This window comes from Pelophylax lessonae (assembly GCF_965119305.1).
Source record: "Pelophylax lessonae genome assembly, chromosome: 1".
Taxonomy (NCBI): Eukaryota; Metazoa; Chordata; class Amphibia; order Anura; family Ranidae; genus Pelophylax; species Pelophylax lessonae.
Window position 1 is genome coordinate 803500022 of NC_138768.1, and position 13502 is coordinate 803513523.

At 46.3% G+C, this 13502-nt stretch overlaps 1 protein-coding gene across 1 annotated transcript in view; it reads left to right on the forward strand.

Moving 5' to 3' along the window:
* The first annotated feature begins 288 nt into the window (after positions 1-288).
* Positions 289-13502, forward strand: part of LRPAP1 (LDL receptor related protein associated protein 1) — a 71956-nt gene continuing 58742 nt past the window's right edge. Inside the window, exon 1 of the mRNA XM_082256453.1 lies at positions 289-524. Coding sequence (XP_082112579.1) covers positions 360-524 — 165 coding nt within the window. The 5' untranslated portion in view covers positions 289-359. The remainder of the gene's footprint in view (positions 525-13502) is intronic.

A 13502-nucleotide genomic window follows, 5' to 3' on the forward strand; every position in this document is an offset into this window, starting at 1 on the left:
ATATTATGTACAGCATCTTTGTTATACATATTTTAACCCGTATTTATTTATGTTTAAGACATTTATATTTTTCAACATATACTGTATATATATTTATTTTTACATATTTCATGATATTGCATGTATTGAATGATCTCATCAGTACAGCAATGTGATTGATCAGCCGCCTTTCATCCTCGGACTGTGAGAGGCAGCAATGGTTCAATTCCTTCCAGCGCGGTTAGGGTTAGTCGGAGTGGGCGGATCCCTGTTGCCTTCTCCAATCCAATGAGGATCCAGATCGTGTTCAGCAGCACCAGCGTGCCAATAAACAGGCGGAGTGGCCGGTTTCTCCCGTATCCCTGTGCTCCTCTGCAGACATGAGCTCCGCTGTGTGCCGCTGGCTGTTGCTGTGCTCCCTGTCGGTGCTGGGTGCCCAGGCGGGCGGAGGAGGGAGATATTCCCGGGAGAAGAATGAGAACCGGCCGGAGGGGGTGGAGTTCCGCATACAGAAGCTCAATCAGGTCTGGGACAAGGCGCAGCGGGTGAGTGATGTGCGGGTCATGTGACCTCCATCTATGGAGGATGTGTGGTCTGCGGGAGTCATGTGACCTCCTCCATAGACCGCTGTTTTATAGGGGTTGCAATTCTCACGGAACACAGGGTACCTGTACCTGCAGAGCTGGGTGAAGGTCATGTGACCTTAGCCTGTCCTGTACCATGTGACCGCTGCCTTACATTCCTGCTGGAATAGGATTAACCACTTCTGGACCAGGCCTTTTTTCTGACATTTGTTGTTTACAATAAACATCAGTATTTTTTGCTAGAAAATAACTTAGAATCCCCAAATATTATAAATCCTTCTTTAAAAAAAAAAAAAAAAAAAATAGAATAAAATAGCAATTGTTGCAATATTTTATGTTTGTATTAAAAAAAAAAAAATAAAATATTGCAACAATTGCTATTTTATTCTATTTTTTTTTTTTTTTTTTTTTAATACACTTTTGTGAATTAAAACAAAAAATGAAACTAAAGTAAGTACAATTTTTTTTTTTTTTTTTTTATATGATGAAAGATGTTATGCTGAGTAAATAGATACCTAACATCTCCTTCTTTAAAATTGTGCACGCTTGTGGAATGGCGACAAACTGCGGTACTTTATCTCCACAGGTGACGCTTTCAAACGGTTTAACAGTTACCTGTTTAGAGTTCCAGAGGAGTTCTAGTGCTAGAATGATTGCTCTCGCTTTAATGATCACGGCGATACCTCCTCACATGTGGTTTGAACGCTGTTTACATTTGCGTGAGTGACTTATGCATGCGTCTGCTTTGGCGTGCAAGCACGAAGAGATGGGGTGCTTTAAACATAATTTCTTTTTCTTTCCTTTTTTTTTTTTTTTTTTTACGCTGTCCTTTAAAAAAAAAAAAAAAAAAAAAATCTGATCACTTTTGTTGCTGTCAGAAGGAATGTAAGCATCCCTTGTGACAGTAATAGGCAGTGCCAGGTACTCTTTATGGAGGGTTTTGGTTTCAAAAAGACCCCAAACACCTCCTCTGCATTTGAAAGTATTCAAAACACCAAGATCGGCATTTTAAATACTTTGGATTTTTTCAAACTGGTGCAGTTTGCTCCTGCGTTAACCTGGAAGTGATGTCGCTTCCGGGTTACTACATCGGAAACCCAATTAGAGTCAATTCTGGCTTTGTTCAGGTCTCCGGCCACCCATCGGCTGGTGGCTCGGGTCTCCTGGAGGGACGGAAGACCCGGGCAGAGTGGCAGGAGAAGGGGGGGGGCATCCCTTCCCGCTGATTAGCCGCATCAGTTGAAATTACAACGACGGCTATAAAGGCGGTACTGAAAAGGATTAAAAAAGGTCCGGTACTGCCATAGATACACCTCCATCACTAATATCAATATGCAGAAAAGGAGAAAAATGCCCTGGGACTTTGAGGTGAACACAAAGGGCCACTAGATATATAATGATGAAAATAGTAGATTTATTGGAAATAGAAAAATCGTCATGTATGGCCACATATACATAACAAATAAATCGATCATATATACATGCTTGTAAGTACAGTAAAAATGGTGTATGATGGACATAAAGCATCTTGAAACTCAACGTGTTTCGTGAGAACACAGCTCACTTCTTCAAGAGTAGATGCTCATAGACCTATCTGAACGGTACATAAAGTATCATTGCCAAAATATGAGTATACATCAAAATGTCTAGTGGAGTATTACCATCCTTCACCATTTTTACTGTTCTTACAAGCATGTATATACTTATGTATATATGATGGATTTATTTGTTATGTATATGTACATGACGATTTTTCTATTTCCAATGAATCTACTATTTCATCATTATGTATCTAGTGGCCCTTTGTGTTCACCTCAATCAAAGTCCCAGGGCATTTTTCTCCTTTTTTGTATAAAAACAGTACTGGGGCAATAGCTGCAAGCATTACCCCCATACAACCACTTGAGCAAAAGGACGTACTGGTACATGATTTTGTAGCAAGTGATTAAAGAGACCCTGTCATCCTTTTCAACAGAAATCTTCCTGTAGGGTTCTGGGTGCATCTAACTTATTCTAGGCATGTCCTCTCCCTGTAAAAGCCTCCCAGTCCCACAGTGAGGATCCATCACATTTCTGTCAATGGCAAGCACTTCCTTCTCACTGACCATATTGACCAATGGGAAGCTCCTCCTTCTTTTGGGTCACCTCACTGGACAAAGCAGCTCAGATGTGCTTCTAAGTGGTCAGTGCAGACATGTGGTCATTATGAGCATTATTGAATAGAAATTATTCAAAAAGTCAAATATGTAGAAATTTCAAAATAAATCTTTGTAAGGAAGTATGAAGTAATCTATTTCAGGTGATCTCTCTCTTTAAGGGCTCTTTCACACGGGCGATCCGATCAGATCCGCCTGTCAGTTTTTTTTAGGCGCATCTGATCCTCCATGCAGCTCTATGGGGCAGCGGGTGTCAGAGGAGACACCTCCGCTGACACCCGCTGCCATCTGCATCCGATCCTGTCCGTGAAATCTGGACGGATGGAAACCCTATTTTTCCATCCGTTCAGTAATCGGAGCGGATCGGATCTGATGAGAGCGGACAGGCGGTCCGCTCTCATCCGATCCCCCATAGAGAGCAGCGGGGGCTGAGACACCTCCCTCTCCGCACTGCAAGCGGAGACGGAGCTGTCACCCGCCGATCCCCGCTGAGCAACACGGATCCGCCTACGGAGGCGGACCGTGTGAAAGAGCCCTTAGTGTTACAGCCAGTGCGACCTCCACCAATGCCAGTAAAAACGCACTCACCAGATAAAGTTGATGTCTAAAGATTAGAACAGCAAAAATCGCATATGGCAAGATCCAGGTCATCAGAGGTATGTAGTCATCACTAACTCGCACTTTCCACCTCTATCGGACTCCAAGGACCTTCTTTTGTAATGTACGGGGGTATATAGATCATGACCAGAATGTTCCATTATCATAGTAAAAACAATCCCCATCCAAAGCAATATGTCACCATGACAGAAAAAGAGAATCTCAATCTCGCATTCCAAAGGAAGGTCCTTGAATTCCGATAGAGGTGGAAAGTGCGAGTTAGTGACGACTACATACCTCTGATGACCTGGATCATACCATATGCGATTTTTGCTGTTCTTATCTTTAGACCGCAACTTTATCTGGTGAGTGCGTTTTTTCTGGTATTGGTGGAGGTCGCACTGGGTGATTGTAACACTAAAGGAGAGATCACGTGAAATATATTACTTGATACTTCCTTGCAAAGATTTATTTTGAACTTTCGGCATATTTGAATTTTTGAATAATTTCTATTCTGGACTCCCTATTCTTGCACTTTAGGTGTTTAGATTTTTTTATTTTGTGTTGAGCGCTGCAATTTTTCTTTGTTATTATTACTAAAGTGTTTTGTATATCTGCACTAATTGCTAGCCGCTATATATACGCGATTAAGCGCTGACACCAATTTTTTTTGATTGTGAGCATTATGATGGATACAGGCAGTCCCCCGGGTTACAAACAAGATAGAATCTGTAGGTTTGGTCTTAAGTCAAATTTGTTTGGAAGTCGGAACAGGTACATTTAAGTGTAGCTCCAGCCGAAATAATAATACGTTTTTTTGGATAGTATAGGGAAGGATTAACACCCCTGTACCATTTGTTTTGCTGTCTGCACCCCTGTTCAGAAGATGCCATCTCACTTTCTGTCCCTATGACAACTGGATTTTGAAAAATTTGGGTTGTTGTGGAAACAAGGATTGGTGATAAGGCTTCAGTGGAGACACCTTTGTCCCATTGGAACTCTTACAGGAGTGAATTTTCCTTCCTAGGAGTAGATTACTTCTCACTTCCTGTTGTCTCTCTCCGTTTGTAAGTCAGATGTTTGTCACCTGAGGATCACCTGTATGTACTAGGGATGCACCGATCCGACTTTTTTGGACCCGATATCTGGCGTTGTGAAATTGCCGATACCGGAACCGATCCAGAGCTACACACAAAGCAAGCGGCTGCAGTACAGAGCAAAGCCACTGCTTCATGTGTTCGGCTCCTTCATTCACAGGAGTGCATCTGATATCACTCCGCCTGTGAGCTGGACCTATACAGGAAGTAGCGGCTCCCATCCCATACTACTACTGCACCTAGTAAGGGATGGCTGAGCCGTTACCAAGCAAAAACCAGATCGGCCAGTGGATCGGTCAATGTTACCGATTCCCCCCCCCCTATCCATCTAAACTGGCCATATCGGCGCCGATATCCGATCTGAATATCGAATCGGTGCATCCCTAGTATGTACTCACTCCGGGGCTGTGTATTGCAGTGTACAGAACACTATTTTTATTAAAATGTGAATGGGAAAGAATTTTGAAGGGATGCTTCACACCAGATGCAGTAGGACTGCATAGGGTGGCTAATGCAGTGCAATCCCACTGCATGGACAAAACAAAATGCCTGTGTGTTCAATTCACACCACTGTGTTTCGTTGGTGGTGGGCACAGTGGGACATCCCCACTGTGTGTGATCACACATATACATTGAGGCAGGGGAGGACTGTGACAAGGCTGATGACCTAACTGATGCAATCGCGATTCAGCCCTTCTTTGAATTGATGCAGAATCCATTTGTGCTGGTTCACACTGGTGCGATGTGGGAGCCCTGCAAATCCACTGCAGGTTCCTGCATCGCACCCGACTCGCAGGCATCCCGCACTGCCCTATGCAGAACTGCTGGGAGTGTCAATACCAAGTGACCAGGCCTGTTCTGAGTGGAACTTGTCCTGTTAAACCGGTGTATGGTCTTGGCCACCATGCTGCAGCTCAGTTTCAGGGTCTTGACAATCTTATAGCCTAGGCCAGGGCTTGACAAATTTGCTTGAAATCTAGGAGCCAGCTAAAAAAGTTAGGAGCCAGTTTTTTTTTTTTTTTTTTTTGTGCACACCGAATGGCCTGCTTCTGTCGGACCAGTTTCCATACACATGGCCCAAAGGCAGCCAGTTCTTAATGGAACTGGCTGATGTTGCCCGGCATTCGACCCGTGTTTACTAGGTTTACTTCTTCTGAGAGATATTAAAGGAACACACCAACCACCATGACCACTTCAGTGATTTGAAGTGGTCATGGTGGTAGGAGTCAGAAACACTACACATGCTGGGATATTTACAATTATGTAGTGGGGGGCTAGTTGCACCCCTAGCACATGTGAGGTACTGCTGTGGGTGCTGGCAGGTACTGCTGGCGGAGAGTGTGAGGATCGGCACTGGAGGAAGTATGCAGAGCCGAGCCGATGCTTCCTGTATCTCTCCTCTCACAGGCAGTGCATTTGATATCACTCCGCCTATGATAAGACGGAGCTGGAACTATACAGGAAGCATCAGCCCTGTTCTGTCACAGCTGACAGACCCCGTTCTGTCGCCAGACATCCCAAGTCTCCTGCGAGGAGTGGGAGTCTCCCGCATGCAGGCGCAGCACTTGCAGCAGACTCCCGAACCCGGCAGGAGAATCGGAATGTCTGGCGATAAGACACCTGCCGCAGTGTAAACCAGACACCAGGCTGCTAATATTAGTCGCCAATGTGACCTGGCCCCTTGGGTTTGTCAATGAGTCACATGACACTGGGGGGGTGGCTAATTGTGCCCAAATTGGACATTTTCACTTAGGGGTGTACTCACTTTTGTTGCCACTGGTTTAGAAATTAATGGCTGTGTGTTATTTTGAGAGGACAGCAAATGTAAACTGTTACACAAGCTGTATACTCACTACTTTATATTGTAGCAAAGTGTAATTTCTTCAGTGTTGTCACATGAAAAGATATAATAAAATATTTACAATAATGTGAGGGGTGTACTCACTTTTGTGAGATACTGTACATGTAACGATCCAACAATTCTCATCAACCCCTGGACTTGCAAAAAGATGGGTTCACCTTTTGCAACATGTTTGTAGGAATGCTCTTATTGCTGCCAATATGTAATATCTGTCTAGCTTAAGGTTGTCCCAATCAAAGCATGGCCATGGTGGCCTTGGGTATACTGCCTACCAGCCCATGGAAGTCCTGCAAGGGGAGAGGGTGTGAAGTTTTGTTACAGAAAAGTCCATAGTTTTTGAGATGCATGTCTGCACCCAGGGCCGGTTTTAGACAAAGTGTGGCCCTGGGCAAACCTAAAAGTGGGGCCCCAAATTTTTTTATATTCTACCAAAAATATAGGCGCATTTAATCAATTTAGCCAAATAAAACATACAACTACATGAAAATATGCTTTAATTAAATAACATTAAATAGAATAAATAAGAAATCAAGTGAGCTTTGCACCTTCACACCTCAGACCACCCCAATTCCTGCACCTTCACACCTCAGACCACCCCAATTCCTGCACCTTCACACCTCAGGCCACCCCAATTCCTGCACCTTCACACCTCAGGCCACCCCAATTCCTGCACCTTCACACCTCAGGCCACCCCAATTCCTGCACCTTCACACCTCAGGCCACCCCAATTCCTGCACCTTCACACCTCAGGCCACCCCAATTCCTGCACCTTCACACCTCAGGCCACCCCAATTCCTGCACCTTCACACCTCAGACCACCCCAATTCCTGCACCTTCACACCTCAGATCAGCCCCAATTCCTGCACCTTCACACCTCAGATCAGCCCCTGGTAGGCTGGCACTGGCAGCAAATATTTTATTCAAATGAGGATTTCTTCTGCAAATAGGCTGGCATCAGAGTCAGACAATTACCAAAACCAATGTCATCATGACACATGATCAAAAAATGAGGAAAAATAAGGATTTCTTCTGCAAATAGCCTGGCAGTGACATCATCAGATCAGACAAGGCACTGGCAGGCATTGTACTAGACTAGTACTATGCCTGGCTGCCAGTGCCAGGCCAGCCTATTTGCAAAAGAAATCCTGATTTGAATTAAATTGTTGCTGCCAGTGCCAGCCCAGCCTATCTGCAAAATAAATCCCTAAGTAGAAGTCACTCCTCTCTCCAGTCCTCCACTTACCTTGGGTGTGCTGTGCGGTGTGGCTGCAGAGTGTTCCCGCTGGACATAGTACAGGAGATGGTCAGAGACTGCAAACATGATACAGGAGATGGTCAGAGACTGAAGACATGATACAGGAGATGGTCAGAGACTGAAGACATGATACAGGAGATGGTCAGAGACTGAAGACATGATACAGGAGATGGTCAGAGACTGAAGACATGATACAGGAGATGGTCAGAGACTACAGACATGATACAGTAGATGGTCAGAGAGTGCAGACGTGATACAAGAGATGGTCCGAGACGATACAAGAGATGGTCAGAGACTGCTGACATGATACAAGAGCTGGTCAGAGACTTCAGATGTGATACAAGAGCTGGTCAGACTGCAGACGTGATACAAGAGCTGGTCAGAGACTGCAGACGTAGTACAGGAGATGGTCCAGAGACTGCGGATGTGATACAAGAGAAGGTCAGAGACTGCAGACATGATAGAAGATAGAAGGACACTAGGGGGGCCGGAGAGCACAGGGAAAGCAGATAGCACTGGAGGAGCTGAAGGGCAAGGGGGGGGGGACTGGAGAGAATTAAGGGGGGGGGGGAGTTTGGAAAGCATTGCAGAAGGGTTGGAAGGCGCAGGGTGGGGATAGCACTGGGGAGGGGGGGTGGCGGGCAGGGAAAACCAGGGGGATGGAGAGCATGGGGGGGGGGGACTGGAGATCACTGGAAATCACTTAGGGGGGAGCCAGGGAGCACAGGGGGGTGGAGAGCACTGGGGGAGCCAGAGAGCATAGGGGGAGATGAAAAGCACTGTGGGGACTTGAAGAGCACGGGGGGGGGGGCTAAGGAGCACAGGGCGGGGGGCTAAAGAGTACTGGGGGGGGCTAAGAACATGGGGGGGACTAAGAACATGGGGGGGGCCTAAGAACATGGGGGGGGGGGCTAAGATCACTGGGGGGACAGTAAAAGAATTTGAATAGGAGGGGGATGGGACAGCTCAGCTGCATATAGAGAAATTGATATTTCCATATTTCTCCTGCAGCCGCAGAATGCCTGCAGAAGGGAGGAGAAGAATCCATCCCTCCATCCAGCGGCATAAGGAAACATCAAATCCTCTATATGCAGCCGAGCCGCCCCACCCCCTCCTATTCAGCACACACGGCCGGGGCTGCACAGGCTGCACTGCAGGCAGTCACTTACCTTCCCTCTCCCCGCCGCCGCCCCCACGAGCAGCCCGAAGTCGGGCTGAAGGAGCTCCCATCTGCAGCAGCTTCACTGATCATCGGCGGCCGCGGGAAGGAACACACACGCTGACTACATGACTTCCGGACCGGCTCCGCGGCCAATCAGCCTTCTGCTCAGGGGGGTGTGACTCACACGGTCACACCCCCCCTGAGCAGAAGGCTGATTGGCCGCGGAGCCGGTGTAGCTGGCAAGTACACACCGGCCGGCGGCCGCCCGCACTAACGGAACGTCTTCTAGTGTCTGTGAATCTGAGCGCCGCGGCCCACCGGGACTCTGACAGTGACACGGGGCCCGGGGCCCCTGGACATTCGGGGCCCTGGGCAGTTGCCCAGTTTGCCCCCCCTAACGCCGGCCCTGTCTGCACCAGTCAACCACTCCCTCTTGTCGTGTGCAAAGCAGTGTAGTACATGGCAGGATCCAGAAATCCCATTTTTTGAGTTTGGATCTGATTTAAAATAGTTTTGTTAATTTGGGATGCTTTGCCCTGCCATTTTATAAACGCCACCTAAACGGATCAGAAGTAGGCTTGAGGGATCCAGATGGGTAGTGTTTGCGACATGTATTATCGGCAGGACATTATATTTTTTTGAGGAGGTTACAACTGCAGAACTAAGAGGGCCAATGTTTTCCCAGGTTTCCTCTTCTTGGGTCCTTCTGTTCACCTGCAAAATTCTATGGATCCAACCACTTGTACACCTCCTGGGGAGGGACTAAGCATGTAGTCCTGAGGAGGGGGATCCGGGAAGTTTCCATGAAGTTATAATGGCATGCTCCCCGCCTGGAAGTATGGGGGGGGGGGGGGGGGCAGAACCTAGAGGCTGTGCTTGTAAACAAGGCAACTTGCAAATGTTTCTGTACTTTTTACTTGTCCTCCGCTCAAATGCCATATATAGGTCCAATTAAAAGAATTTTTTAAAAGAAAAAAAACTTAAAAGGTTAGTACTTTAGGATTTTAAAAATAATTAAAATGTTGTGAAACATTGCAGCTGGTAAATTGAGCAATACAGTAATACAGTACTTCTTCTATTCTTGTGAAATCCGTGTAAATATGAATGTGGTTTGTTGAAATGTTAATGCTCTTACAGGTCATGTGACATAATTTGGAAATGACTACAGCAGCCTATCATAATAATTAAAAGACTGCAGTAAAGCTGAACATAAGAATATTTTCATGAAGTAATGACACATACAAAAGAGCACTTGGAAGATCAGAATGCAGAGCTAAAAAAATAAAATAAGAATTTGGAATCTGTTTTGGTATTTCTGGCCTTTGCCCTAGTATAGGGTTAGTATTGGCATAGTTAGGTCCTGGAAAAGTATTTACACTAAACATGCCAACCACCCCTCCTTCAATGTAGTAACTGGCAACCTCCACCTTCTGTTGGTCTCTCTCCAATTGCTAGCTGCCTGGCTATTATGGTAGCATTCTGGCTTTTAATCTGAAGTTTAGATAGGATTTTTATTGAAGCTTGGACCAATGTTATTGAAGCTTGGACCAATGTAGGTACACATATCTCATCCCTGAACAATGGCTGTGGAAGTTGCAAATCATTGGAATAGTGGACACTAATGCAACAATAGTAGCAATCTTCCGAGTTCTGCGCTAGTGGCTTCCCTTCTCTATAATATTCACAGGGGTTCTCTTGTTCAACAGGCCACTATTCAGAGTGCTTTGTATTTTCTTAAAGAGGAGCTTCAGTCACTTGTGCAAAAATTTAAAAAAAAATGTAAAAAAAAAAAAAAAAAAAAAAAATATATATATATATATATATATATATATATATAATATTAATAATAAATGCACATCTTTTTGCAGGTAAATGAGCCTACAAAGCATTGCATCCATGATCAGTGGATAATGGATGCAATAAAGGGTTTTTGCAGACAGTCGATGTAACCTGTCGCCTCGTACAGGCAGGCAGTAACACACTGACAGGAAGACTCTGTGAACTACTAGAACACTCAACCACACCCTGGTAGTACATTGAGAACTAGAAGCCAACAGCCGCAAAGGCTGTCGGTACTTGTTGTTGTTACATTCACAGAACATTGTGAATAAGGCCCCATTCACACTAGTGCGACTTGTCCCGCGATTTTGGACCGCAAAATCGCATGACAAGTCGTTTCCCATTATTTTCAATGAGCCCCATTCATATTAGTGCGTTTTGAAGTCGCACCGACTTCAAAGTAGTTCCTGCACTACTTTTCCATGATTTTAATGCGTTTTGAGGCATATAGACTTGCCATTGCTCTCAAAATCGCGGCAAAAATCGCGCCGCGAAATCGCGGCAAAATCGCGGTAAAATTGCGTCGCATTAGTGTGAAAGGGGCCTAAATGATGCTGTGAATTAAATTGTGACAGCAAGTGCAGGGAGAAGTTCCCCCTTTTTGCTTTCAAAATGGGGGGGGGGGGGGGGGTGTGCAGGGACCAGTGTATCTGTAACTTGTTACACCTGTAATATGCATGTAGCCTAAAGGTGAACATATCCATTTAACCGGTTCCCGACCGGCCGCCGCCTTTTTACTGCAGCAATGTGGCTCTGCTGCGCGAATCGACGTAGGTCTACATCAGTCGCGAGCAGGCAGCTATAAAATAGGTTGTAAAAACCGGAGGATCTATTACAAATACTACTCTCTCTATAGCCAGACCCCCAAAGCAGATCAAGACACCGGAGGCTGGGTGGGCCAAAGATCTCCACCAAAGGGAGGGGGGCCACCAAACAGCGCCCAAAAGGGGGGGGGAGGAGAGAGAGAATACAGCACTACCCCCGTTTAGAGTGTATTTGAACAATACTAGCAAAAAAGGAAACGCATGAATTACCAATGAGGTCCCTTATACATTAAGTATTGCTATACCAAAACCACCACCATTCACCATGTATAAACCTACCTAGCCCAGATGATATACAGGTATGAAAAACTGATCCAAAAGATTAGTACATTTTATAAATCTAAGTGAAATAAAAAAATATTTCATTCATATTAAATAAATACAAATCGTGAAAAAAAGTATTTTAAAGTGAATACATTTTTGAAAAAGTCTTTCAAAAAGAACAAATCTATAAATATAAAAGTCCTGTGGTGAAAATGACCAAAAATATCACAAAATAGAAAAGTGCCAGGACTTGAAAGTGAATCTTCTGAGGTGCAATCCTTTTACCAATAAAAAGTGGCTGCTCACATCCCGGTCTGACCCCTGTGTTACCAGTGGGTCAGAAATAGCTGTTCCCAAAGAGGGATATATTCCTAAGGATGATGACTGGCTGATGATCCTTCAATCTCCAATCTTGTATCCCCTTAGCTGTGTCTCCAGTATAAGACAAAAAATGGGACAGATCTAGTGCTCTCCGTGTAGCAAAATGTATTGGAAAACAAATCAAAAAGTAACAGACTCGCATTAAAAGGCACATCAAGGCTGTGCGAGCCAGACAAGCTCAATTGGAATACTCTGATCTCTCATCAGTATAATCAGCGGGGAGACATCCGACAGCAGGCTCCTTCCCCTATACGCGCATCATCGTTATTTTGACTTTGTCAATAGGGGTGGCTCTCCCCTACTGACGAAGTCAAGTTAATGATGATATGCAAAACGCAGCGTTTCTCCTGGCCGACAGCCCCCCCATTATGATGGTGAGGGGTTCTGTCTGCAGCAGTGCCTGTCTGGTTCCTGGTAGGATGAGTAGCTGTTCCCCTTAGAGGGTTTTGGGGAGGACATGGGCCCCTCCTTGGGATGGTCAGACCCCGGGTTCCCCTCCTTTCCACCAGGCACCCCCCTTCATCTGTCCCCACCCCCATCTACCCCCCCCTCCACTTCTCAACTTATGCTGGGGCTGTGTGGGTTGTCTGGTCCACCTCCTGGGGTGGGGGCAGGGCACTATGCTGGCTATGGGGGAGGTGCGGCGACCGGACGATCGGTTATGCGGGGGGGGTTGTACCTGGTGGGGGCTCCTGCCAGGGCCCCCTGTCCTGCCTGGGCCTGTCCTATAGGCCTAGGGATCCCTCCTGGGTCCCTGGGAGCCTCATGGTGTCGCCATTTTGCTGTAGTCTGTGTGCTCTATGCACAGTGGCCATGTTTGTGTAGTTTGGCAGCCATTTTGCAGTGTTTTGCCATTGAAAATAGCAGGGCCATGACAGTGAAGCCTTGTGGGTGGCGATTTTTGGCAGTGGGAGCCCCTCCTCATCCCCTCCATGGTGTGGACTCCTGGATCTTTTCAGTTCCTGATTGCAGCACGTAGAGTACAGATTATCCTGGTGGCTGCAGGTGCCTGTTTCCGCTGGGTGGTGAGTCTGGTGGGGTTCCTCTCCCGGTTTGCTAAGATCGCTTGGTGCTTTGTGTCTGGCAACTGGGTGATGCTGCCAGCTCGTGGGGGTTTGCAGTGTTTTACACTTTTTGTGGTGTCCCCCCTTTTGAGCACAGCTTCCATCGATCGCTGGTCCTGGAGTCCTTTGTGTCCTGGGTGTAGGTGGCTTTCAGGTGACTGACTTGCAAAAAGCACCCCCTGCCTTCCTCTACCTCATCTGTCTCATCAGATCCTGAATCGTATTCGGCCTGCCCGCGGATGTGGGTCTGCGACCACGCACCTGGAATCCACTGGTAGTGAGAATAATTCCTCCACATCTGCAACCGCGCCCGAAAAGGTGCTGGTGGACGCACTGATTGCATCTGTGTGAGACCTTTTAAAGATGGAGGACGCAGCTGCGAGGGAGGCGCAGGTTCCCTTTGGCACTCCCAAGCCATTCAGAGAGGCAAAGGTGTTTC